Raw genomic sequence first — 24,573 nt, forward strand, 5'->3', positions numbered from 1 at the left:
CCTACTATCAAAAACTTAGATCTTGTATTTTTAGGTAGCGATACCTCACGAAGCAACAGCTGCTCTCTATATCACCTCACAATCACACATTGTTCTGTCTCTCCGTAGCAGGCGTAATAGAAACATAGAACAAGGACAAGTAGCTGCGCAATGGATTATGGTTATTGTAGTGAATTCCCAAGTTTTATTCTCTAAACTATGTAGAATATTGGCTTGTTGGAAACTACAACTCCCTACTACGTTGGACTGTTCAGGCTGGATCTGACTTAGAAAAACTGTGTGATGTGTGCATTGAGCTCAGAGAAGAAAAAAAATTAACAAAATGGAATTCAACTAATTTAACGGACATCGGTCAATTAGTTGTTTAAAAACAAAAAAATAACCAAAATCTTGCACGCATACATACAGTGCATTTGGCACACACAAGCAAAGACATGCAAATATACATACACACAAACACAAAGTCGAGGGGCTGTTTGATGTGTTGGAGTGTAGATGCAGCCTGAACTGGTTCCCAGCCAGGGTGGGAAATGGAACAAATCCAGGATTAGGGAAGCCTGGGAGACATAGGGGGACATGCTACGTTTGATCTTCGGATTACTGATCCACTTTCCCCTTCATCAAAGGGACGAGGAGGAATGGGACGAGGAAGAAGCGGGTGAGGAGCGCGATTGAGGGAGCGGGAGTTTTGGAAAGAGTGTGAAGATAAGGGTGGATTATTGTGGTGAAGATGCAGGCAGAGGGGCCACGTTGGGGAGACTTGTCAGAGATCACACACTTCTGGGAGACAAGAGATAAAAGGGTGGGAGATGGAGAAAGCTTTCATGAATACGGCATGTTATGGAAACATAAATACGAATGGGAACATGGGCTTCGACATGTGAAGTCGAATGACAGAAGTGTAATTTGCACTTGCATGTGGAAATCAATATGCTAATTCTACAGTATACTGGTCATTTCTATTCATGCATATCAGGAGCAGCAGGAATGATGACAGAGTTCCTGGTAACAAAGACTGTCATTATTTCCATATCTGTGTCTCTCTTCTTGTCTTTCAATGGAACCCCAAGTATAGATGCACCTTATCATTTTAATAAACACTATGATTAGACAGTTATTTCTTTAGCTCAAAGAAAACAGAGTGAGATGCTCTGAGACAAGGTCCAGACTTGTCTAATGTGAGATGCCACTCTATTTCCCATATGCTGGAATAAATGGTAATCTACGGAGCCATGGAAGGTGTGAATGTACTTTTGAAAAACGATTTCTGGGTGTACATGCAATACCTTTTAGTGTGCATGCAATACTTTTTTGTGTGCATGTGTAGTCCATGGTCAAACATGTCAACTCTGTAGCCTCATGTTTGCTGAAGCCCATACATGTAAGGTGGCTGAAAGTAACATCGCTGTAGTGATGGCAGCCATGTAACCAGTCCTGGTGCAGAGTAGACAGGGAACAACTGTGGCTGTGGCTGGATACTGTAGCAGGAAGGGATACCAAGCTGATCATAGGTGATACGTCTTGGAGGGTGTCTCTCTCTTTGTGGCATCTGGTAGGCTGGTTCCTCAGGTTCAGCAGCATCAGTTAATGAAGGAAAGGCACTTGGTGGACGTTCATCAGGAACATTTTCAGCAGGCAAGTTAATCTCCTCAGCAGGCAGGTCTTTAGCTGTTGTTGTCTCCTCCAGCCGCTTTTCAACAAGAGGCTGTGCTGGTAGCGTATCAGGGACTGGCACTGCAACTGTCTGTTTCACTGTTGAGGGCCTGTGTTCCCACTCTCTCGCTGTTTCAGCATTCCTCTCCTCAGGTACTGTAGGAGATGTGGGAACCTGTAGCGGCTCATGATGAAGGTCATATTCATCCCCGCTGTCTTCATCAGAATCTAGAGGCTGTGATGCAGGCTGGTGTCTCCTCGTTTTCTGACGTTTGTCCACTTTGGTCATTTCTGGTTGTGTCTCAAAAAGTAAGTGGTCACAGGACATGAGCAGGTTTCTGTGCAGGACCCTTGAGCGTCCCCTACCCTTTTCTGGTCTCAATTCATAAATCGGCAGGTCTGAACCCATTTGTCTCACCACTGTGTGAATTGTATCTTCCCAATAGTTACGGAGTTTTCCTGGTCCTCCTCTTGTTGTCAGGTTTTTAATCAGAACTCGCTCACCAGGCTGTAGCACTGAACTCCTAACTTTAGTGTCATAGTACTTCTTACTTCTTTCAGAGGCTTTCTGAGCATTTTCATTTGCAATGGCGTATGCTTCTTCCATCCCTCGTTTCCAGGTCTCCACGTAGTCTCGCTGGTTACTGGAACCTGCCTCTGTGCGCAATCCAAAGAGCACATCAACTGGAAGCCTGGGTGATCTCCTAAACAGAAGATTAAAGGGTGAATAGCCAGTCACTTCGCAACTGGTGCAGTAATAGGCATAAACCAGTTTGTTCAGAGACTCCTTCCAATTTGACTTTTGTGTCTCAGTTAGTGTCTTTAACATTTGCAACAATGTTCTATTCATGCGTTCCGCTTGACCGTTTCCCATCGGGTGATAGGGTGTTGTCCTGGACCCCGCCATGCCACTGAGTTTCTTTAACTGATGGAACAACTGATTTTCAAATTCTCCCCCTTGGTCATGGTGGATGCGGGACGGGAACCCAAACTTCAGGGCAAAGTCATTGAAGATGAGATTTGCAGCCGTTTTACCTGACTTTGATGTGGTGGCGTAGGCTTGAGTGAAATGTGTAAAATGATCAACAATCACAAGGATGTACTCATATCCCCCTTTGCATCTGTCGAGATGAAGGAAGTCTATACATACCACTTCAAATGGCTGTGTTGTCACAATGTTTGTCAGAGGAGCTCTTGTTTCATGGGCTGGCTTTTTTTGCTTGACACAGCTACAAATTTTAGTCACATTGTGCTCGATGTCAGATTGCATATATGGCCAGAAGAAGCGGTCATGTACTAGTGATACAGTACGGTCAGTACCTTGGTGTCCCATGTTATTGTGCAACTCTTCCATCACTTTACCTTTGTACTGCTCTGGTAGAACTAACTGCTTGCGGGCTGTAGTGATTCTGTACAGAATGCCATCACTGTCTATTGTCAATTTGTCCCATTCTCTGAATAGGCATTTTGTCTTTGGACTGAATTTCTTTTGCTCCGTCTAACTGGCGGTCAGTCCACAGGATTGGCTTGTTTGAGGGTACCACATGACTTACTTTCTTTGTTTTTGTTTTCCGTGGGTGGTCAGGTAATTTCTCTGAATCTGCTTTCAGGAGGTCATACAGGCAGCTGGCACTCCTAGAAAAGTCTTTGATGTACTGTCTGTAGTAAGTGAGTAAACCAAGCATTTTTCTGAGCTGTCCCACAGTCTCTGGTCTGATTTCTTTCAATGCTCTTACTGCTTCAAAATCGGCTGGGTCAATTCGGCTGCCCTCTGCAGACACTATTCTGCCCAAATAACGGACCTGGGGTTTAAAGAGATCACACTTACTTGGTTTGAGTTTAATGCCATACTCTCTGAGACGCTGCAAAACCTTTCGCACATCATTCACATGGCTGTCGAATGTTTTACTGAAAACTAGCGTGTCGTCCAGATAAGGAATGCAGATGTTATCCCGGAGCCCTTCCAAACACTCCTCCATACACCGCTGAAAAGCTGCAGGAGCGTTCATGAGGCCGAATGGCATACGTATCCACTCATAGAGTCCCCACAGGGTCACAAATGCTGTCAGTGGTCTGCTTTCTTCAGAGATGAACCCCTGGTGATACGCTTTTCCCTGATCTAAGAGGGAGAACCAGGAATTACCACCTAAACTGTCCATGATGTCTTGGACCCGAGGGATGGGCTGGCGGTCGGGATGTGTCTTTCTGTTCAGGTCTCTGTAATCTATACACAACCGGAGGGTCCCGTCCTTCTTACGAACGCACACGACAGGTGAAGAATATGAAGAGTTTGACTTCCTAACCCAGCCCTGGACTATGAGGTCATAAAGGTAACCCTTTATCTCCTGATACAGTGGCCTGGGCACTGACATGTATGTGCGCTTTACTGGTTCAGAGTCCTTTAGAGAAATAGTCATTTTCAATCGTTCAATGCAGCCAATGTCATTGTCTGATCTGGAGAAGGAGTGACACTCTTCTCTATGCATTTGCCTAACAACCTCTCTCTGCTCTTCGGTTAGGTGAGTTAAACCTACTGGTGGATCCCACTGTTCAGTAGCAGTACATGGGGTTCGAACGCTGGTGTGATTCACTGTGGCTGGGGTGACAGTTTTTTCAAAGACTTGGGCAGGTAACACAGTCATAATGGTTTGTACTGTACCGATTATTGTGCGTCCTAGCAGGGCAATGTCGTGGTCAGTGGGGTTAGAGACATCAAGCAGGATAACTGGAAAAACACCTTTCCTGACTCTGACTAGTGTGTCAAAGAACTCAAGATCGTCTGGCCACTGCGGGTTCAGGTCTGGCTGGAAAAGCATTGTCATGTCATCTTTGAAAAGGCTGGGAAGCTACACAGCATTCAATCTGAATGCTACTGTGTTTTGGTACAGCAACCTTCTCTTTCTTGGTTTTCACTGCGTATTCATCTGTCTGTTCTGCGCTAACAGCCTGTATAAAAGCTCTCACCCTGTTTCTTTTGAGGCTTGGGAAAGCTGTTTTTACTGTACTGTATCATTTAGTCTTTTCGGTCTTTGTCAGGATGTGCTCGATAACATTGAAACCTATGATGGGATGAGACAGGTGACAGCCTTTCATTACCAGCACCGGGAATACCAGTTCCTTTGTTTGGTCAGTTTCAGATGCTAACCGAAAAGTTGTTTCAATCCATCCCAGGTACGGCATGTCAGTCCCATTTGCTGCAGTCAACCTTATATCATCAGGTGAGTCCAGGTTTTCTGAAACATCTCTCAGCCTTGCGTTTGGGAGAGATTCCTCTTTCCATCTTTCATCAATGACCGATACCTGAGAGCCTGTGTCCCATAGAGCTTTGAGGTGGTGGCGATTCAGGTTACACTCAATAAGGCACTGTCTGCCGACTAGCGAGGTGACCTTACGGGGGTGGCAACCTTGATCTAGGGATGGTAAGGAGTGGGCATTTTCCTCTGTGCAGGAAAACCTTTCACAGGTAGATTCAATTTTCAGGTGCGTGCATTTTTCCTTATGTTCAGTCCAATGTTGATTTTGACATACTTTGTAACAGTACAGTGTCTCTTTACATGATGAACATTGTTTCAGGTTCTCAAATGAATCTTCTCTGGCACAATTTGCACATTTCTGGGACTTTTTGGTAGCTACGGTTAACACTCGTCCCTCAGCGGTAACCCGTTTCCGTTTAAAGGGGCCTCCCTTGATGGTCTGGCTCCCCGGATTTCACATCCAGCTTGAAAATGTTCTCCACTCCCACATCGGAAGCAGTGTGTGCAGCGTGCATCTGTTCTGCCCTGCTGGCAGACAAAACACCTCCTTGGAGCTTGAGCAGAGCGGTTGGTATACCGCTTAGGTGCATATTGATGCTGCGCAGGGTCAGGTGCTTGGGACCGACTGTAGTTGCTGTAATACCGCCGCTGGGAAACAGGTGGCTGGGGGTCCCTATCTGGCCTCTTAACTGGGAGTGGGGCATAGGCACACGGCGGTGACTGAAACATAGGCTGCTGTAATGTCTCCTTAATCTGAGCAATCTCTGCACTGAGACCTTTTAGAGAAGCTACACCTGTCTTAAGTTCAGCTAACTCTGTTAACAGTTCTGCGGGTATCTTAGCTTTGGCTTCCTTCACAGGACACTTTGCAGATGGCGTATCTTCTAACTGGACTACACTTACAGTTGTAGCAGGCTGTGGGGCATTAAACCGCTTTTTGTTTCGTCTTTCTATTTCATTAGCGCAAGCAATGTTAAGCTTCTCTAGCAAAACCTCATCTGATGTTTCACTCTCTAGCAGGAGAGGCTGCATGTCTATCCTGATACTGTCACTCTGGAGACCCGTAAGGACTGTGTGTAAACACATGCTCTGGACTAGAGCAGGGTCATACTTAATCCCTGATTCTGACTCCTGGGATGCAAACAGTACTTTCTGCCTCAAATCTAAGATGCGCATCAGGAAGCTTTGAGGGGTCTCCTTGCTATGCTATGCTTCTGAAGCTAGCTGTTTGTAAAGCTCTGTTGCACTCTTCTCTTTGAAGTGGGAACGCAGGATACATCTAAGTGTGGGAAGAGTTAGCTGGGGTTTACCTTCCAAGTAGCTGCGTAGCTGTGAGCCTGGAGAAATAGCCCTGACTACTGCGTCTACTATTTCTACCTCAGGATAGCCTCTGTTAAGTCCATTCTCGATCTGATGGGCAAAGCTGGAAAAAAATTGTTTTTCTCTCTGGCCCGGTTCACCTATCTGACCAGAAATGTTAAACTCTTTGCGCCAGCATGAGCTGGGCTGTGCATTGGGTGATGCAATACTTTTTAGTGTACATGCAATACGTTTTGGGTGCATGCAATACTTTTTAGTGTACTTGCAGTAGTTTTTAGTGTGCATGCAATAGTTTTGGGTGCAAATGGAATACTTTTGGTTATCGCCTGAGAGTGTTAGCATTGCTGCTAGGTATCGGCAAATATTTCAATCTAAATTAGTTTCTAGCTAAACACTATTTTGACCAATGCCAGCCAAGCTTGCTAGTTACCTAAAGTTGAATATATGGACATGTATGTGGGGATTCAATGACAGCGGACCACATTTACCATGGAGGGACTAGATGCATGTTTTTGTGTGCTTGCAAATGTAGCAAGCTAAGCACAACCTCTAACTAAGCACAACACTTTTCCAAATAACCCATTTTCAAAGAATACACAGGATTTCTTCCTAAATTATGGTTACTTTTTCAGTGTCATCCAATCATGGCTTTATGTCAAATGCATAATAACATAATCAGCCAAAGAGGGTTCCAAAAAAGTGTTTTTTATGTAGCTGCTAGGTAGCTAGCTCGTAGCTGTTTTCCGAAAGTTTTAATTTTAATTTATCCTTTATTGTACTAGGCAAGTCAGTTAAGAAGACATTTTTATTTACAATGACGGCCTAAACATTTTTTTTATTGTTTGCACAACGAAAAGCAAAACAAAAACACACCGTGGCCCTTCCAGGGCTCCATAGTAACCATAGTAACAAGAGGCAATTCACAAGTGCAACATGAATGCAAAACCAATATAACACATAATACACCAGTGGTAAGATAGTTCTTCATTAATTCCCCACATGGAAAATTTACATATCCAGATTAATCATCATACTCAGACAAACATTATGTTATCTTATTGAACGACTATAATAGACTGTAATTAAATGAACAAAGAGAAGTGCTCTTCACCCTGTTGTGATGAATTAACAATCAATTCCCGCCAATTCAACATATGAGAATAAGCACTCTCCATTTACCTCAGAGATGCATTTTGTCCATCTCATTTCCATTGTGAATTATAGGGCTGGGTGGCCACACAGGTGGAGAAGGGGAAAACAAAACAGATAAAAAAAGCCCTTTGGGATGATGCAAATTAGTTGCTTGTGTGTGTTTCTGTTAAAGTGTGTGTACGTGTCTATGTATTTGTGTGTCTGTGTGTGCTTGCATGTTGAAGTGTGTGTGTGTGTGTGTGTGTCTGTGTGTACAGTATGTGTGTGTGTGCATGCGTGTTGAAGTGTGTGTGTGTGTGTGTGTGTGTGTGTGTGTGTGTGTGTGTGTGTGTGTGTGTGTGTGCGTGTGCGCCTGCATGTGTGCGTGTGTGTGTGTGAGTGAGGTTGTTTTTCTTTCCGCTATTTCCTCTGAGGATAAAGGACTACTCGTAAAATGGAGGGCCAACTCTTTGTGCAGCTCCTCTCCCTCAATAAATTGGCTTCCCATGCCTTTCCAGCAGAGTTCTTTATTAACCAACCCTCCATTGACAAAGAAAGAAAGAGATAGAGAGATACTAACAAAATCAATACCTTAGTGACAGGCTTGCTGTTTAGCATGTGGAGAGGGAAGCGGAAGCTCTTTCAGTGTGATACAAACGCAAATCACACTGTTCGCTTTGATATTTCAAGCCTCTCCGAGATGGAGATGTGCCCCCACTCCTTCTGTCTGCTTGCATACACGCATGCACAAATACGCACGCATGCACACACACGCACACACACACACACACACAAACTTTGAAGGCAAGCCATCATGGGCAGATGATTCATCCTCATCCACTGCTGGTGAGTAGAAAGGTGAATGAACTAGCACTGGTTCCCACACATAGTATCTGCTAATCTTCTAGCTGTTGAAGTAAATGTAATGCCAAAGTAGAAACCTTTCATTGAAGTGTGTGTGTGTGTGTGTGTGTGTGTGTGTGTGTGTCTGTGCGTGTGTGCGTGTGTGCGTGTGTGCGTGCGCGTGCGTGTGTGCGTGTGTGCGTGTGTGTGTGCGTGTGTGTGTGTGTGTGTGTGTTTATGCCGGGAGAATACTGTGAATACTGATGATACCTGATGGTAATAGTGTGCCGTTTTGAAATATTTAGTTTGAAGCCTTCTCCAAACCAAATCCCTAACCTTAACCACTCTGAATCCATGCCTAAACTGATATCCTTTGTGTTGTTACTCTTTTAACCTTGTAACCATGCTGAATTAACCCTGTAACCATGCAGAATTAATGCGTAAAAAATAGACCATATAATAGATCCATAACACATCGAATTTCGAAGTGTAGCTAGCTATGAGATCTTGTTGGGGAGGTAGGAAGGTTAAAAAATAAGCCTCATAAACATATTTATCTGTCTTTGTACGTACAGACACACACACACACACACACACACACACACACACACACACACACACTCACTCACACCTACAATACACACACACTCACAGAAAGGTACACATTGACAGCATACAAACTCACACATACAACACACACACAGCTCGCTCAGAGCGCAGCGCATCTTGTCATAGCGGAGTCAGCGTCTCGTGATGCAGACAGGTCCAGATGGTGCTGTCACGGCTGTCACCAAATCCCATCTCCCAGAATACACCTGTGACAGCTGGAACATGTGTGCCCAGTCGCAGCACCAAAGCAATGGAGACTAATTATCACCACCAGTCATAGACGGACCACTCTTTCTCATAGACGGACCACTCTTTCTCATAGACGGGTCCCTCTTTCTCATAGACGGGCCACTCTTTCTCATAGACGGGTCCCTCTTTCTCATAGACGGGTCCCTCTTTCTCATAGACGGGTCCCTCTTTCTCATAGACGGGGTCCCTCTTTCTCATAGACGGGTCCCTCTTTCTCATAGACGGGTCACTCTTTCACTTAGACGGGTCACTTTTTCTCACAGACGGGCCATTCTTTCGCACAGACGGGCCATTCTTTCTCACAGACGGGCCATTCTTTCTCATAGACGGACCATTCTTTCTCATAGATGGACCACTCTTTCTCATAGACGGATCACTCTTTCTCATAGACGGATCACTCTTTATCATAGACGGACCACTCTTTCTCATAGACGGACCACTCTTTCTCATAGACGGACCACTCTTTCTCATAGACGGATCACTCTTTCTCATAGACGGATCACTCTTTCTCATAGACGGGCCACTCTTTCTCATAGACGGACCACTCTTTCTCATAGACGGACCACTCTTTCTCATAGATGGATCACTCTTTCTCATAGACGGATCACTCTTTCTCATAGACGGACCACTCTTTCTCATAGACGGACCACTCTTTCTCATAGACGGACCACTCTTTCTCATAGATGGATCACTCTTTCTCATAGACGGATCACTCTTTCTCATAGACGGGCCACTCTTTCTCATAGACGGACCACTCTTTCTCATAGACGGACCACTCTTTCTCATAGACGGATCACTCTTTCTCATAGACGGACCATTCTTTCTCATAGATGGACCACTCTTTCTCATAGATGGACCATTCTTTCTCATCAACTTACAAGGATACAAAGATGAGATGCCAAATCAATGTTTTTCTTCATCTGCTATTCGGATAAACACATTCCCTGTCACCATGGATACATGCAGTATATAGTTGTCTAGTTCGCATACTCAGACACCATACAAAGTGATGTTTTTATTCCAGGGTCAAACTTTAGTAATAGTCGCTGATTGAAAGACCCTGGTCTTACGTTGTATGTCTCTCTCTATAACAAAAGATAATGTTGTTCCATTGTTGGATAAATGTATTGTATTGAATTAATTTGTTTGAGTGTTATCCTGTCGTAAATGTTGCCCTGGAGGAAGACTGAGCTTTTACCACTAGATAGGCCAGCTGCAAAGTTACAATTGGCTTTACACTCATAGAAAAAAGGTGTTATCTAAAAACTTAAAAGGGTTCTGCAGCTGTCCCCATAAGAGAACCCTTTGAAGAACCCTTTTTGGTTCCAGGTAGAACCCTTTTGGGATCATTGTAGAACCCTTTCCACAGAGGGTTCAACATGAAACCCAAAAGGGATCTACCTTGGAACCAAAAATGATTCTACCTGGAACCAAAACGGGTTCTCCCATTAGGACAGACAAATAACCCCTTTAGAACCCTTTTTTTCAAAGAATGTATCGTGACATGTCTTATTAGTGGTCTTATTTTAAGGTCAAGGTTAGGCATTAGTGTTAGCAGTGTGGGTATGGTTAGGGTAAGGTTACGGTGAGGTTTAAAATCAGATTTTATGACATTTTGTGTCTGTGCCAGCTAGTGGCCACGTTGCAGAGCTGTCTCCAGTACATGAGTCTTCCCAATAAATGCCTACCTGCGTTCATGTCTTCCATTAGCTCTCTGTCTTCTGTGGTTTGAGATGGAGCGGTGATGGATATACAAACACAGACTCAACACAATGCTGCGTTGCACATGGTAATTGTTGTAATAGATGCAGCCGTTGCTTAAGGGTGGATGTTTTTAAATTGTTATTGAGTTAATTACTGATTTGCATAATTCTGCTTGCACATTCAAAGTCTGATCCTCTCCTGAGTCACATTAAAAACCATCAAAAATAATAACATTGACTATATACTTTGGATCTTTGTTTTGTCTTTCGCTCTGAGGCCAGCGGTACAATTATATTTAGTGACTTTGAAACGGAACATGCAGAACCCACAGTTTTTAGAATTCAATAATGCTTTTTAAAATGGGGTGCCTCCAGCTGTGTACTTTCAGCAGTGTGCGTGACTGTTTCATCAACATCTTTAAGCCTGTTACCCCAATCCTCAGGTATAATGATTACCCCTTTAGCTAATGCAATACTAGGTAATACTTCTCTTCCAACTTTCATCTCCTTCAATTAAAACAAGAATTAGAAGTGTTCTATGAAGAAAAATAAATTAAATGATCTTCAATTCGCCATGTTACATTCCTTTTTCATCAATTTGGCAGGATTTAAACATTTAGTCCATTAACTCTTTGTCCAGCAAAATGTCATTAGGGCTCTGACACATTTGAAAAGTTCATTGCATTACAGTGTCTCACGGATGAACAAACGTCTCTGTTTGCTCAAACAGATGGCTCGACACACCATGTACACTCTTACCCTGTCCCTCTGTGTCCCTCACATACAGTGATGGATGATGAGCCATAATGGGTGTGACCCAAAATAACCTAAAATAATGCATGCCCCCCTGTCCACCCCACTGCAATTATATGTTAAAATAGAAAACATTTACAAAACACTTGATAGCCTGTCAACCAGATTTATAATTTGTCACTACTTTGTTTACCATTTCACATCCAAGTGTGGATCCATGGATCATCCAACTGTATAGTATAGAACTAAAACTAAACCACATGGAAAGCCAAGAGAAGGAGAAGAGCGTGTGTTGTAAAAATGTCTAGGAAGGGAGCTGCTTGTAGGCTTTCACCTCAGCTGGCCCTGTTGAATGAACTGGAGTGGTAAATAGGGACAAGAACACCCACATTGCACCCTGTTTCCTACGTAGTATACTACTTAATTATTAATTAAATGCAATTATTATGATAATTTAAAAAACTTTAGACCAGGGCCCATGGGGTCCGGTCAAAAGTAGTGCACTATGAAGGGAACACAGTACCATTTGAGACTCACACCTGTTCTGCTCAGTGGCAGACTCGCCTATCATTATCGTATCTGCATTAATAGCAGCTTAATTACTCCACCTCCTCAATCCATAATGTTGAGTCAAGAAATGTACTTTAATTTGAATCTAATTAGGCTTTCGCAATGCCATTATGTCACTCTGCTATGCTGAACATATGATGAGAGGCCTGGGCACACTGTAAGTGGCTCCGTTAAATGTAATTTGGGTTGTGGTGTTGTAGACATCAACCCTGTGAAACCCTGCACTGCTATCAATAAATCAATCAATCAATCAATCAGTTGTATTTGTCACATGCTTAGTAAACAACAGGTGTAGACTAACAGTGAAATACTGCTGGCCCTTCCTAACAATGCAGAGAGAAACAATTTAAAATAATAGAATATTTGTGAAATAATAACAAAAGGAATAAATACCCAATGAGTAACGGTAACTTGGCTATATTTCAAAAATGTCACCATTATTTAACCAGGTAGGCAAGTTGAGAAAAAGTTCTCATTTACAACTGCGACCTGGCCAAGATAAAGCAAAGTAGTGCGACACAAACAACACAGAGTTACACATGGAATAAACATACATACAGTCAATAACAAAATAGAAAAGTCTATATACAGTGTGTGCAAATGAAGTAAGGCAATAAATAGGCCATAGTGGCAAAATAATTACAATTTAGAAATTAAACACTGGTGTGATAGATGAGCAGAATATGAATGTGAAAGTAGAGATACTGGGGTGCAAAGGAGCAAAAAAACAAAAAACAATATGGGGATGAGGTAGTTGGATGAGCTATTTACGGATGGGCTATGTACAGCTGCAATGATCTGAGCTGACAGCTGATGCTTAAAGTTAGTGAGGGAGTAATTTTTGCAATTCATTCCAGTCATTGACAACAGAGAACTGGAAGGAAAGGCGGCCAAAGGAGCAGTTGGCTTTTGGGGTGACCAGTGAAATATACCTTCTGGAACGCGTGCTACGGGTGGGTGCTGCTATGATGACCAGTGAGCTGAGATAAGGCTTTACCTAGCAAAGACGTATAGATAACTGAGGACCAGCCAACGAGAGCATGCAGGTCACAGTGGTGAGTAGTATATGGGGCTTTGGTGACAAAACGGATGTCACTGTGATAGACTGCATCCAATTTGCTGAGTAGAGTGTTGGAAGCTATTTTGTAAATGACATCGCCAAAGTCAAGGATCGGTAGGATAGTCATGTTTGGCAGCGTGAGTGAAGGATGCTTTGTTGAGAAATAGGAAGCCAATTCTATATTTAATTTTGGATTTGAGTCTGGAATTTGGGTTTACACCTTTAATGTGAGTCCAGAAGGAGGGTTTACAGTCTAACCAGACACCTAGGTATCTGTAGTTGTCCACATATTCTAAGTCAGAACCGTAGTGATGCTAGATGGCCGGGCAGGTGCTGGCAGCAATCGGTTAAATAGCATGCATTTAGTTTTACTTGCATTTAAGAGCAGTTGGAGGCCACGGAAGGAGAGTTGTATGGCATTGTTAACACAGTGTCCAAAGAAGGGCCAGAAGAACACAGAATGGTGTCGTCTGCATAGAAGTGGATCATAGAATCACTAGCAGCAAGAGCGACATCCTTGATGTATAGAGAGAAAAGAGGTGGCCCGAGAATTGAACACTGTGGCACCCCATAGAGACTGCCAGAGGTCCGGACAACAGGCCCTCCAATTTGACACACTGAAATCTGTCTGAGAAGTTGTTGGTGAACCAGACGAGGCAGTCATTTGAGAAACCAAGGCTGTTGAGTCTGCTGATAAGAATGCGGTGATTGACAGAGTCAAAAGTCTTGGCCAGGTCGATGAATACGGCTGCACAGTATTGTCTTTTATCAATGGCGGTTATGATACTGTTTAGGACCTTGAGCGTAGCTGAGGTACACCCATAACCAGCTCGGAAACCAAGTTGCATAGCGGAGAAGGTACAGTGGGATTCGAAATGGTCAGTGATCTGTTTGACTTTAGAAAGGCAGGGTAGGATAGATATAGGTATGTAACAGTTTGGGTCTAGGGTGTCTCCACCTTTGAAGAGGGGGATGACCGTGGCACCTTTCCAATCTTTAGGGATCTCAGACAATACAAAAGAGAGGTTGAACAGGCTAGTAATAGGGGTTGCGACGGATAAATGTGACGGATAACTGCGACGGATAATTTTAGAGGGTCCAGATTGTCGAGCCCAGCTGATTTGAAGAGGTCCATATTTTGCAGCTCTTTCAGAACATCAGCTATCTGGATTTGGATGAAGGAGAAATGGGGGAGGCTTGGGCAAGTTGCTATGGAGGGTGCAGAGCTGTTGACCGGGGTAGACAGGTGGAAAGCATGGCCAGCCGTAGAAAAATGCTTATTGAAATTCTCGATTATCGTAGATTTATCAGTGGTGACAGTATTTCCTACCCTTAGTGCAGTGAGCAGCTGGGAGGAGGTGCTCTTATTCTCCATGGACTTTAGTGTCCCAGAACTTTTTGGAGTTATACACAGGGTACTAGTACCAAGTCTATGTGCAGCCTTTATATGCCCGTAGCTTAGCAACCACTTAGTCAATGTTTATTGTAAACCCACCTTAAAACCATTACTGAAAGCTGCAATTTCAAAAAAACATTTGCGAAAATGTTTAAAGGGAACATAGGTCTATAGCTTTGGAGACTGGGCTGATAACACTATGTTTTAATTAGCTGAAAAGTGACATCTAAAATATTTGTAAATTGTGATTTCACATATTGTACAATTAGCACAGTGTTTAATTGGTATTTTCTTGATCTTTCACATAGTCTTCATACCAAACATGTATGTCACTTACAAGTCCCATGTGGCAACAAACTCTAAAGTATTTCCACACCAATTCCACACTTTTGATTATAAAACATTATTCCAAATGTCTTATTGTTAATATCAACTGAAATAAGGAACAAGAATAATATGAACCAATGTAGAGATACGTACATAATACCATTATGAAAGGCTATAAATGCACATTATAGAGGGCTGCACAATGGATAATGAGTTTAAAGTATAAAGTACCCTGAAAGTTATTCAGTATGTGGCCAATTTGTTTCACTTTGCTTCATTGCTTTACCTCAGACATGAGTGTGACCATAGTGACCACTTTGCATTTTCAGATAACTATTTATTTATTTATCAAGTTCAAGTTATGTTAATACCCAGTCATAGATGAAATTGGTATAGGCTAATAAAGAAAAAAACACACATTTAAATTGGAAACCACAAGTAGGAATGACAAGGCGTCATATAGTACACGGTGTGAGGGAGGGGGATCCACAAAGAGTCTTGTGAATTCGGTGGCAGAAGTAGGGTGTTGTTCTGTATCTCTCAGTCCTGGCCTTTAGGATAGGGATGTGGTGGATGCCTGTCACTTGTTCTCCACAGGCAGTTAGCCCGTCTTGGGCCGGGCTAGTGCACATTGCCTGATGCACTTCTTAGGCCATAACCATATAAGCCTTCTTCAAAGAACCACCATGATGAGCATATTTCTGAAAGCGATGTTTGAATTTGAGTCAAAGTCATTGTGTCACGACTTCCACCGAAGTTGTTCCCTCTCCTTGTTCGGTTGGCATTCGGCGGTCGAGGTCCTTGGCTTTCTAGCTGCCACCAATCCATGTTTCATTTTTCTTTTTGTTTTGTCTGTTTACACACCTGGTTCCCATCTCATAGTTATGTTCCTTATTTAACCCTCTGGTTTCCCTTTCTGTTTGTGCGTGATTGTCTTTCATGTGTTGGAGTTCTATCCTGTTTTGTCCTTGTTTGATAACGGGATTTTTGTTACGTTCTTGGATTGAGTAAATACAGTGTTTTTAAAAAATATTTTACCTGTGTCCTGCGCCTGACTCCTTCGCTATCTTCTAGATAGACTCTGACACATTGTTACCTAGCCTACAACCCTGTTCCTAACAGATGGTCCACTTATTTTTCTAATAAAGTGCACCTAAAGTATACAAACCTGGCATCACACTCTCCACTGGCATCACACACTCTACTGGCATCACACACTCCACTGATGAAGTGGAATGTTAATAACTGACACAAAAAAAAGTGATTGGCTCCTGCTGTATTCTACAAACATGTGTAGATTTTTTGATCTAAAACATTGAGAACTTTTGGTTATTCCATTCGCTCTGATTCAAGCTCTTCGGCACCTTCAAAGTCAACACACATTGGCCACATCTGAGGCATTTAGTTATTTGGCAATTTTCAGATGTATTTTTCTTTTAGCTGGGGTTATCTAGGCCACCCAATACATCCACTGACAAAAAACCTACCCAGATATGTGTTTGTTTTTCCACACAGATTATTTAGACTCTTCTACAGTTTTCTTGTTTGTTTGATTTTCTTTGAAATTAGGTAGAAGCACACTGGAAAAGTCAAATTGGCAGACACTGAGTACACAGTTGGTATTCAGAACATATCATTTGAGTCATTTACTTCCCAACCAGTTGTAGGTTTACTGAAGTTATGAGGTTGCTAATTCATCAAGTAAGTTCCATTAGCAAATGGCTGCTTGGAATCAGAGTCAGAGTTTCCTGTCAGAACGTTATACAGGTTAAGTCTACTGTCTCGCGATCTCATCTGTCGTCTGCGTGTTACTTTAATTGAAGGATCCGTGGATCCAAAAGAATCTCACCACAAAGTGTTTTTGATCTGATTCAAATGCCACATGCTAACAACATGTACAGACCCCAGAGTTCTCCTTTGCGGGAGAATGAAGGGATATCAGAAGAGATGAGCCATTGCCGGAGAAGTGAGGGATACATGCTGGGCTGGCCCGCTGGCATTAGCTTTGTCCGTAGAACGGAATTCAGGGAAAGGGGAAGGCAGAGGGGGATTCTTAATGGAACCTGGCTAAACTTTGGAGCTGGTTTCTAGTAGGGGTAAGAGGGGTAAAAGCACATTCATTTCTGACATGCTATTTTTGTGTTAACTTCTCCTGGATTTGTCTAGTATGTTAGTTCTGAAGGCCTCTCAATTGGAAATGTGTTTCATTGTCCTCTGAGGCTGTTTTACAAAAGGATAGATTTGGAGTTAGATAAACTTGGATTTTTCGGCAGGTACATATGCAGGTTGCTACCCTCCACAGCATGGCCTTCACTCCAGATCAAAACTCCAAACCTACAACCTAATTTTGACCAAAATTAACTGGAGAGATTACTGCTTCCAGTTTTATTTTTCCAAGCTATGCAAAGGGTGCTCTAGCAAACAAACAGCAGAGACCTGAGAACACCATCCAAAAAGAAGAAAACGAAACAATGAAAAACGTACAAATAAAGTACATTTCAATGAAATATTGAATGCTCCCAGGCTTGCAAGGACAGACCAGATACAAAATCAATTAGGAGTAAGGTGTGAAGTAAAAGGTGTCAAGGCCTTTGGGCCCAACAAGTTGCAGGATTCTTTGAAGTATCCAGTGAAGCCCCCTCCCGCTGTTCAAAGACTATTCACTGGCATTTTTAACAATCAATCAACATCCAGAAATGAAAGCTTCTCCCAAGTGGGTGTGACACATATTCCCGTTGCCTGCTGCACTGCTGCTTAGATTCCACCTGGCAATCTGTTCACCGTCTGTCCTGGCCTGTCTTATCCTGTCTGGTACAGGTACTCCCACCACACTCACCCCTCTCTGTTCATCGTCTGTCCTGTTCTGTCTCCCCCTGTCTGGTACAGGTACCTCCACCACACTCACCACTCTCTGTTCACCATCTTCCCTGGCCTGTCTCCCCCTGTCTGGTACAGATACCCCCGCCACACTCACCCCTCTCTGTTCACCGTCTGCCCTGGCCTGTCTTATCCTGTCTAGTACAGGTACCCCCACCACACTCACCCCTCTCTGTTCACCGTCTGCCCTGGCCTGTCTTATCCTGTCTGGTACAGGTACCCCCACCACACTCACCCCTCTCTGTTCACCGTCTGCCCTGGCCTGTCTTATCCTGTCTGGTACAGGTACCCCCACAACACTCACCCCTCTCTGTTCACCGTCTGCCCTGGCCTGTCTTATCCTGTCTGGTACAGGTACCCCCACCACACTCACCCCTCTCTGTTCACCGTCTGCCCTGGCCTGTCTTATCCTGTCTGGTACAGGTACTCCCACCACACTCACCCCTCTCTGTTTACCGTCTGCCCTGGCCTGTCTTATCCTGTCTGGTACAGGTACCCCCACCACACTCACACCTCTCTGTTCACCGTCTGCCCTGGCCTGTCTTATCCTGTCTGGTACTTGTACCCCCACCACACTCACCCCTCTCTGTTTACCGTCTGCCCTGGCCGGTCTTATCCTGTCTGGTACAGGTACCCCCACCACACTCACCCCTCTCTGTTCACCGTCTGTCCTGGCCTGTCTTATCCTGTCTGGTACAGGTACCTCCACCACACTCACCCCTCTCTGTTCACCGTCTGCCCTGGCCTGTCTTATCCTGTCTGGTACAGGTACCCCCACCACACTCACTCCTCTCTGTTCACCGTCTGCCCTGGCCTGTCTTATCCTGTCTGGTACAGGTACCCCCACCACACTCACCCCTCTCTGTTCACCGTCTGCCCTGGCCTGTCTCCCCCTGTCGGGTACAGGTACCTCCACCACACTCACCCCTCTCTGTTCACCGTCTGTCCTGGCCTGTCTTACCCTGTCTGGTACTTGTACCCCCACCACACTCACCCCTCTCTCCCAAGCTTTCGCTTGCCTCCAGCACTCATGCACTGTTGGGGCGAGTGACTCTGAATTTACAATGGTCAACCCCAAGTCGTTATACTGTATATATATATTTAGTTGTTGTTGTGAATTTTTCAATTTTTCAATTTGCCTAAGGATTCCTGCATACTTTTTTGGCTACAAACTTTCTTTACCCAACCTTGGGACAGACTATGTAAGTTCACACACTCGGGACTCCGACTCTCTATTGGTTACACAGACTTTTGGCCTCCCATCCTATCCTAACCACCACTCGCCGGCTTTTTATTCATGTTACCTGATGAATTTGCTGTACAATATGATCTTGTTGCCATCTGATGCACATTCAGATGTCATAAATCAGCACTACAGAGCTCGTCCTGTCCTATGCCGTGCCTTGATTGTATAACTGTTGATGATAACTGGAAAGGTGCATGTACACCCTGGCCCATCTACTGTCGGTAGCCGCAATTCTGACTTATGCTCTGATATCTGCTTCACTGATTTCTGCTCTCGTAAAAGCCTGGGTTTTCTGCACGTTAACACTAAAAGCTTATTACATAAAATTGATCAATTGAAAGTGTGGGTTCACAGCTCCAATCCAGATATGTTGTTCATTACTGAAACATGGTTAAGGAAGAGTGTTTTGAATACTGATGTTATCCTTTCTGATTATAACCTTTTTCGGAAAGACAGATCTTCCAAAGGTGGGGGAGTGGCAATTTTTACCAAGGATCACCTTCAGTGATCAGTTGTCTCCACCAAGTCTGTCCCCAAACAATTTGATTTGCTGGTTTTAAGCACTAAACTTTCAAATAGCTCTTTGTTGACTGTTGCTGGGTGCTATCGTCCTCCATCAGCAATGGCCTGTACCCTACCTGCCCTAAGCTCTCTCCTGGCCCTTTACACTAAGTCTGAATTTGTTCTGCCTGGTGACCTGGGACATGCTTAAACCACCTGACCAAGTCCTAAAGCAATGGGACTCCCAAAATCTTTCTCAGATTATTACCAATCCCACAAGGTATGACTCCAAACACCAAGAAAAGGCTACGCTCCTCAATGTTATCCTCACAAATTATCCCGATAGGTATCAGTCTGGTGTTTTCTGTAATGACCTTAGGAATCACTGTTTTACAGCCTGTGTTTGTAATGGCTGCTCAGTGAAATTAACTGTCCTGATTTGTCATAGACTCTTGCTAAAATACTTTAATGAGCAAGCGTTCCTTCATGAAATGGCCTCTGTAAAATGGTATGGAATCAGCTGATCCCCTCTGTCGAAGACACTTTCACCCTCCTTTTTTATATGTTCTGTGGTATTGTTACCTTCCCCATAAAGAGAATTAGAATTAAAAACAGGTTAAGCCCCTGGTTCAACCGTGATCTTGCAGAGTTACTCCGCCTCAAGAATTGCATTTGATGAAAGGCTCGGCACACGCATACTCAGGCTGACTGGCTATCTTTCAAGCAAATGACAAATAAGTGCACTCAGGCTTCCCGGAAGCCCAAAGTTAGGTATTTTAAGGAGCAGTTCTCTCTCTGTGGGTCTTACCCCAAAAACTTCTGGAAAACAATTAACGACCTGGAGAATAAACCGTCATCCTCACAGCTGCCCATGTCCCTTAAAGTTGATGATGTGGTTGTTACTGACAAGAGGCACATGGTACATGGCTGAGCTCTTTAATCACCACTTCATTAAGTCAGGATTCCTATTTGACTCAGCCATGCCTCCTTGCCCATACAACATTTCCTCATCTCCCACCCCTTCTAATGCAACTATCCCCAATGCTTCTCCCTCTTTTTCCCCTGCCCTCCGTGCTTCTACACCTGCATTGCTTGCTGTTTGGGGTTTTAGGCTGGGTTTCTGTACAGCACTTTGAGATATCAGCTGATGTACGAAGGGCTATATAAATACATTTGATTTGATTTGCTACAAAAAGTTTCTCCCTGCAGGCAGTCACTGAGTCCGAGGTGCTAAAGGAGCTCCTTAAACTTGACCCCAAAAAAACATTTGGGTCAGATGGTTTAGACCCTTTCTTCTTTAAGGTTGCTGCCCCTATCATCGCCAAGCCTATCTCCAACTTTTTTAACCTGTCTCTCCTTTCTGGGGAGGTTCCCATGGTTTGAAAGGCACCAACGGTTCGTCCTTTAAATAAAGGGGGAGATCAAACTGATCCTAACTGTTAAAGGCCTATTTCTATTTTGCCCTGTTTATCAAAAGTATTGGACAAACTTGTCAATAATCAACTGACTAGGGTTCTTGATGTCTATAGTATTCTCTTGGGTATGCAATCTGGTTTCTGCTCAGGTTATGGATGTGTCACTGCAACCTTAAAGGTCATCAATGATGTCACAATTGCCCTTGATTCTAAGCAATATTGTGCTGCTATATCTATTAACTTGGCCAAAGCTTTTGATATGGTAGACCATTCCATTCTTGTGGGCCGGGCTAAGGAGTATTGGTGTCTTTGAGGGGTCTTTGGGTTGGTTTGCTAACTAAAGAGTGCAGTGTATAAAGTCTGCTGTCTCAGTCACTGCCTGTCACCAAGGGAGTACCCCAATGCTCGATCCTAGGCCCCACGCTCTTCTCAATTTACATCAACAACATAGCTCAGGCAGTAGGAAGATCTCTCATCCATTTATATGCAGATGATACAGTCTTATTCTCATTATATTCAGCTGGCCCCTCCCTGGATTTTGTGTTAAATGCTCTACAACAAAGCTTTCTTAGTGTCCAACAAGCTTTCTGTAACCTTAACCTTGTCCTGAACACCTCCTAAACAAAAGTCATGTGTGTCACATTCACTGTCTTCAAACTCCCTGTCATAGATGAGCCAAGGCGCAGCGTGCTTGTAATTACACATCTTTAATAAAGTGAAACCATCACAAAAAGACAGATAAACAGACCTTGGCGCTCACAAACACACACAGAAAATAATAAATAGAATTACCCACCACAAAAAGACCAAGCAGCGTGCGTCAACTTGGAGGACGAGACGAGCTGGACCGATTATGAAGATTATGGCAGGGGACAAGACCCAATGCTTCTCCCTCTTCTTCTCCCTCGTCTCGGAAGCCCGAGAGGCAGCTCCTCAAAAAATGTATGGGGGGGGTCACACGGGGAGATTGGCGGAATCAGGGTTTAGACCTGAGCCAACTCCCTGTGCTTACTGTGGGGAGCATGTGACCGGTCAGGCACCGTGTCATGTGGTGATGTGCACTGTGTCTCCAGTGAGCATTCACAGGCCGGTGCGCTCTGTGCCAGTGCCCCGCATTTGCCGGGCGGAAGTGGGCATCCAGCCATGATGGGTTGTGCCAGCTCTACGCTCGAGACCTCCAGTGCGCCTCCAAGGCCCAGTGTATCCAGTGCCTGCTCTATGCACCAGGCTTCAAGTGCATCTCCCCAGTCCGGTGAGACCTGTTCCGGTTCCATGTACCAGGCCTCCAGTATGTCTCCCGAGCCTGGTAAGCCCTGTGGCAGCTCCACACACCAGGCTTCCAGTACGTCTCCTCAGTCCGGTGAGACCTGTTCCGGCTCCACGTACGAAGCCTCTAGTGATGATCCATGGCAGGGAGCCTGTAGTGATGATCCATGTCATGAAGCCTCCAGTGATAATCCCTGGCCCGGAGCCTCCAGTGATGATCCATGGCCCGAAGCCTGCAGTGATGATCCATGGCACGAAGCCTCCAGAGATGAACCATGGCCCAGAGCCTGTAGTGATGATCCATAGCACGAAGCCTCCAGTGATTATCCATGGCCTGGAGCCTCCAGTGATAATCCATGGCACGAAGCCTCCAGTGATGATCCATGGCCTGTAGCCTGTAGTGATGATCCATGGCCCAGAGCCTGTAGTGATGATCCATGGCACAAAGCCTCCAGTGATAATCCATGGCACGAAGCCTCCAGTGATGATCCATGGCCTGTAGCCTGTAGTGATGATCCATGGCCCAGAGCCTGTAGTGATGATCCATGGCACAAAGCCTCCAGTGATAATCCATGGGCCAGAGCCTCCAGTGAAAATCCAGGGCACGGAGCCTCCAGCGACTATCCCCAGTCCGGAGCCTCCACGATGGTCCCTAGTCCAGAGCCTCCAGCGACAGTCCCTATACCAGAGCCTCCAGCAACGGTCCCCAGTCCGGAGCCTCCAACGACGTTCCCCAGTCCGGAGCCTCCAGCGACGGTCCCCAGTCAGGAGCCTCCAGCGACGGTCCCCAGTCAGGAGCCTCCAGCGACGGTCCCCAGTCAGGAGCCTCCAGCGACGGTCCCCAGTCAGGAGCCTCCAGCGACGGTCCCCAGTCAGGAGCCTCCAGCGACGGTCCCCAGTCAGGAGCCTCCAGCGACGGTCCCCAGTCAGGAGCCTCCAGCGACGGTCCCAAGTCAGGAGCCTCCAGCGACGGTCCCCAGTCAGGAGCCTCCAGCGACGGTCCCCAGTCCAGAGCCTTCAACGACGGTCCCCAGTCCGGAGCCTCCAGCGACGGCCCCCTGTCCGGAGCCTCCAGCGATGGTCCCTAGTCCGGAGCCTCCAGCGATGGTCCCTAGTCCGGAGCCTCCAGCGATGGTCCCTAGTCCGGAGCCTCCAGAGACAGTCCCCAGTCTGGAGCCTGCAGCGGCGGTCCCCAGTCCAGAGCCTCCAGCGATGGTCCCTAGTCCGGAGCCTCCAGCGACTGTCCCTAGTCCGGAGCCTACAGCGACAGTCCCCAGTCCGGAGCCTGCTGCGACGGCCTGCAGTCCAGAGTCTCCAGCGGTGGTCTGCAGTCCGAAGTCTCCAGCGGTAGTCCCCAGTCCGGAGCCTCCAGCGAAGGTCCCCAGTCCGGAGCCTTCAGCGACGGTCCCCAGTCCGGAGCCTCCAACGACGGTCCCCAGTCCGGAGCCTCCAACGACGGTCCCCAGTCCGGAGCCTCCAACGACGGTCCCCAGTCCGGAGCCTCCAGCGAAGGTCCCCAGTCCGGAGGCTCCAGCGAAGGTCCCCAGTCCGGAGGCTCCAGCGAAGGTCCCCAGTCCGGAGGCTCCAGCGAAGGTCCCCAGTCCGGAGCATTCAGCGACGGTCCCCAGTCCGGAGCCTCCAACGACGGTCCCCAGTCCGGAGCCTCCAACGACGGTCCCCAGTCCGGAGCATGCTGCGACAGTCCCCAGTCCGGAGCCTGCTGCTACGGTCTGCAGTCCAGAGTCTCTAGCGGCGGCCTGCAGTCCGGAGTCTCCAGTGGTGGTCTGCAGTCCGGAGCCTCCAGCGGGGGTTCCCAATCCAGAGGCTCCGGCGATGATCCACGGTCCGGTTCCTCCGGCAACAATCCATTGTCCGGTGTCTCCTGCAACGATCCACGGTCTGGAGTCTCCGGCGACGATCCACGGTCTGGAGTCTCCGGCGACGATCCACGGTCCGGTTCCATGGAAGCGGAGGGATCAGCATGCGGAGCGGGGGCTAGGTCCCGAACCGGAGCCGCCACCGAGGATAGATGCCCACCCGGACCCTCCCCCATAGAGCTAGGTTTTGCGGCCGGAATCAGGGTGTGATTTGGGTGGGCATTCTATGTTTTCTATTTCTTTGTTTTTGGCCGAGTGTGGTTCCCAATCAGAGGCAGCTGTCTATCGTTGTCTCTGATTGGGAATCATACTTAGGCAGACTTTTTTCCCACCTAATGTTGTGGGTAATTATTTATTTTCTGTGTGTGTTTGTGTGCGCCACAGTTGCGTCACGTTCGGTTTCTGTTTACCTGTTCTTTTGTGAAGGTTTCAGTTTATTAATTAAAGATGTGGAATGACATGCACATGGCTCATTTATGACAGGGAGTTTGAAGACAGTGAACGTGACAATGTGGTTTGGTAA

The 24,573-nt window shown here is 45.6% G+C and overlaps 1 protein-coding gene across 1 annotated transcript; it reads left to right on the forward strand.

The window, feature by feature from the left end:
• The first annotated feature begins 23,277 nt into the window (after positions 1-23,277).
• Positions 23,278-24,228, forward strand: LOC139365852 (uncharacterized). The gene is made up of 3 exons (XM_071102913.1): positions 23,278-23,550; positions 23,640-23,827; positions 23,910-24,228. Exons 1-3 carry the CDS (start codon positions 23,278-23,280, stop codon positions 24,226-24,228), a joined length of 780 nt encoding a protein of 259 aa, XP_070959014.1.
• The last annotated feature ends 345 nt before the right edge of the window (positions 24,229-24,573 follow it).

Source organism: Oncorhynchus clarkii, chromosome 14 (assembly GCF_045791955.1).
Source record: "Oncorhynchus clarkii lewisi isolate Uvic-CL-2024 chromosome 14, UVic_Ocla_1.0, whole genome shotgun sequence".
Taxonomy (NCBI): Eukaryota; Metazoa; Chordata; class Actinopteri; order Salmoniformes; family Salmonidae; genus Oncorhynchus; species Oncorhynchus clarkii.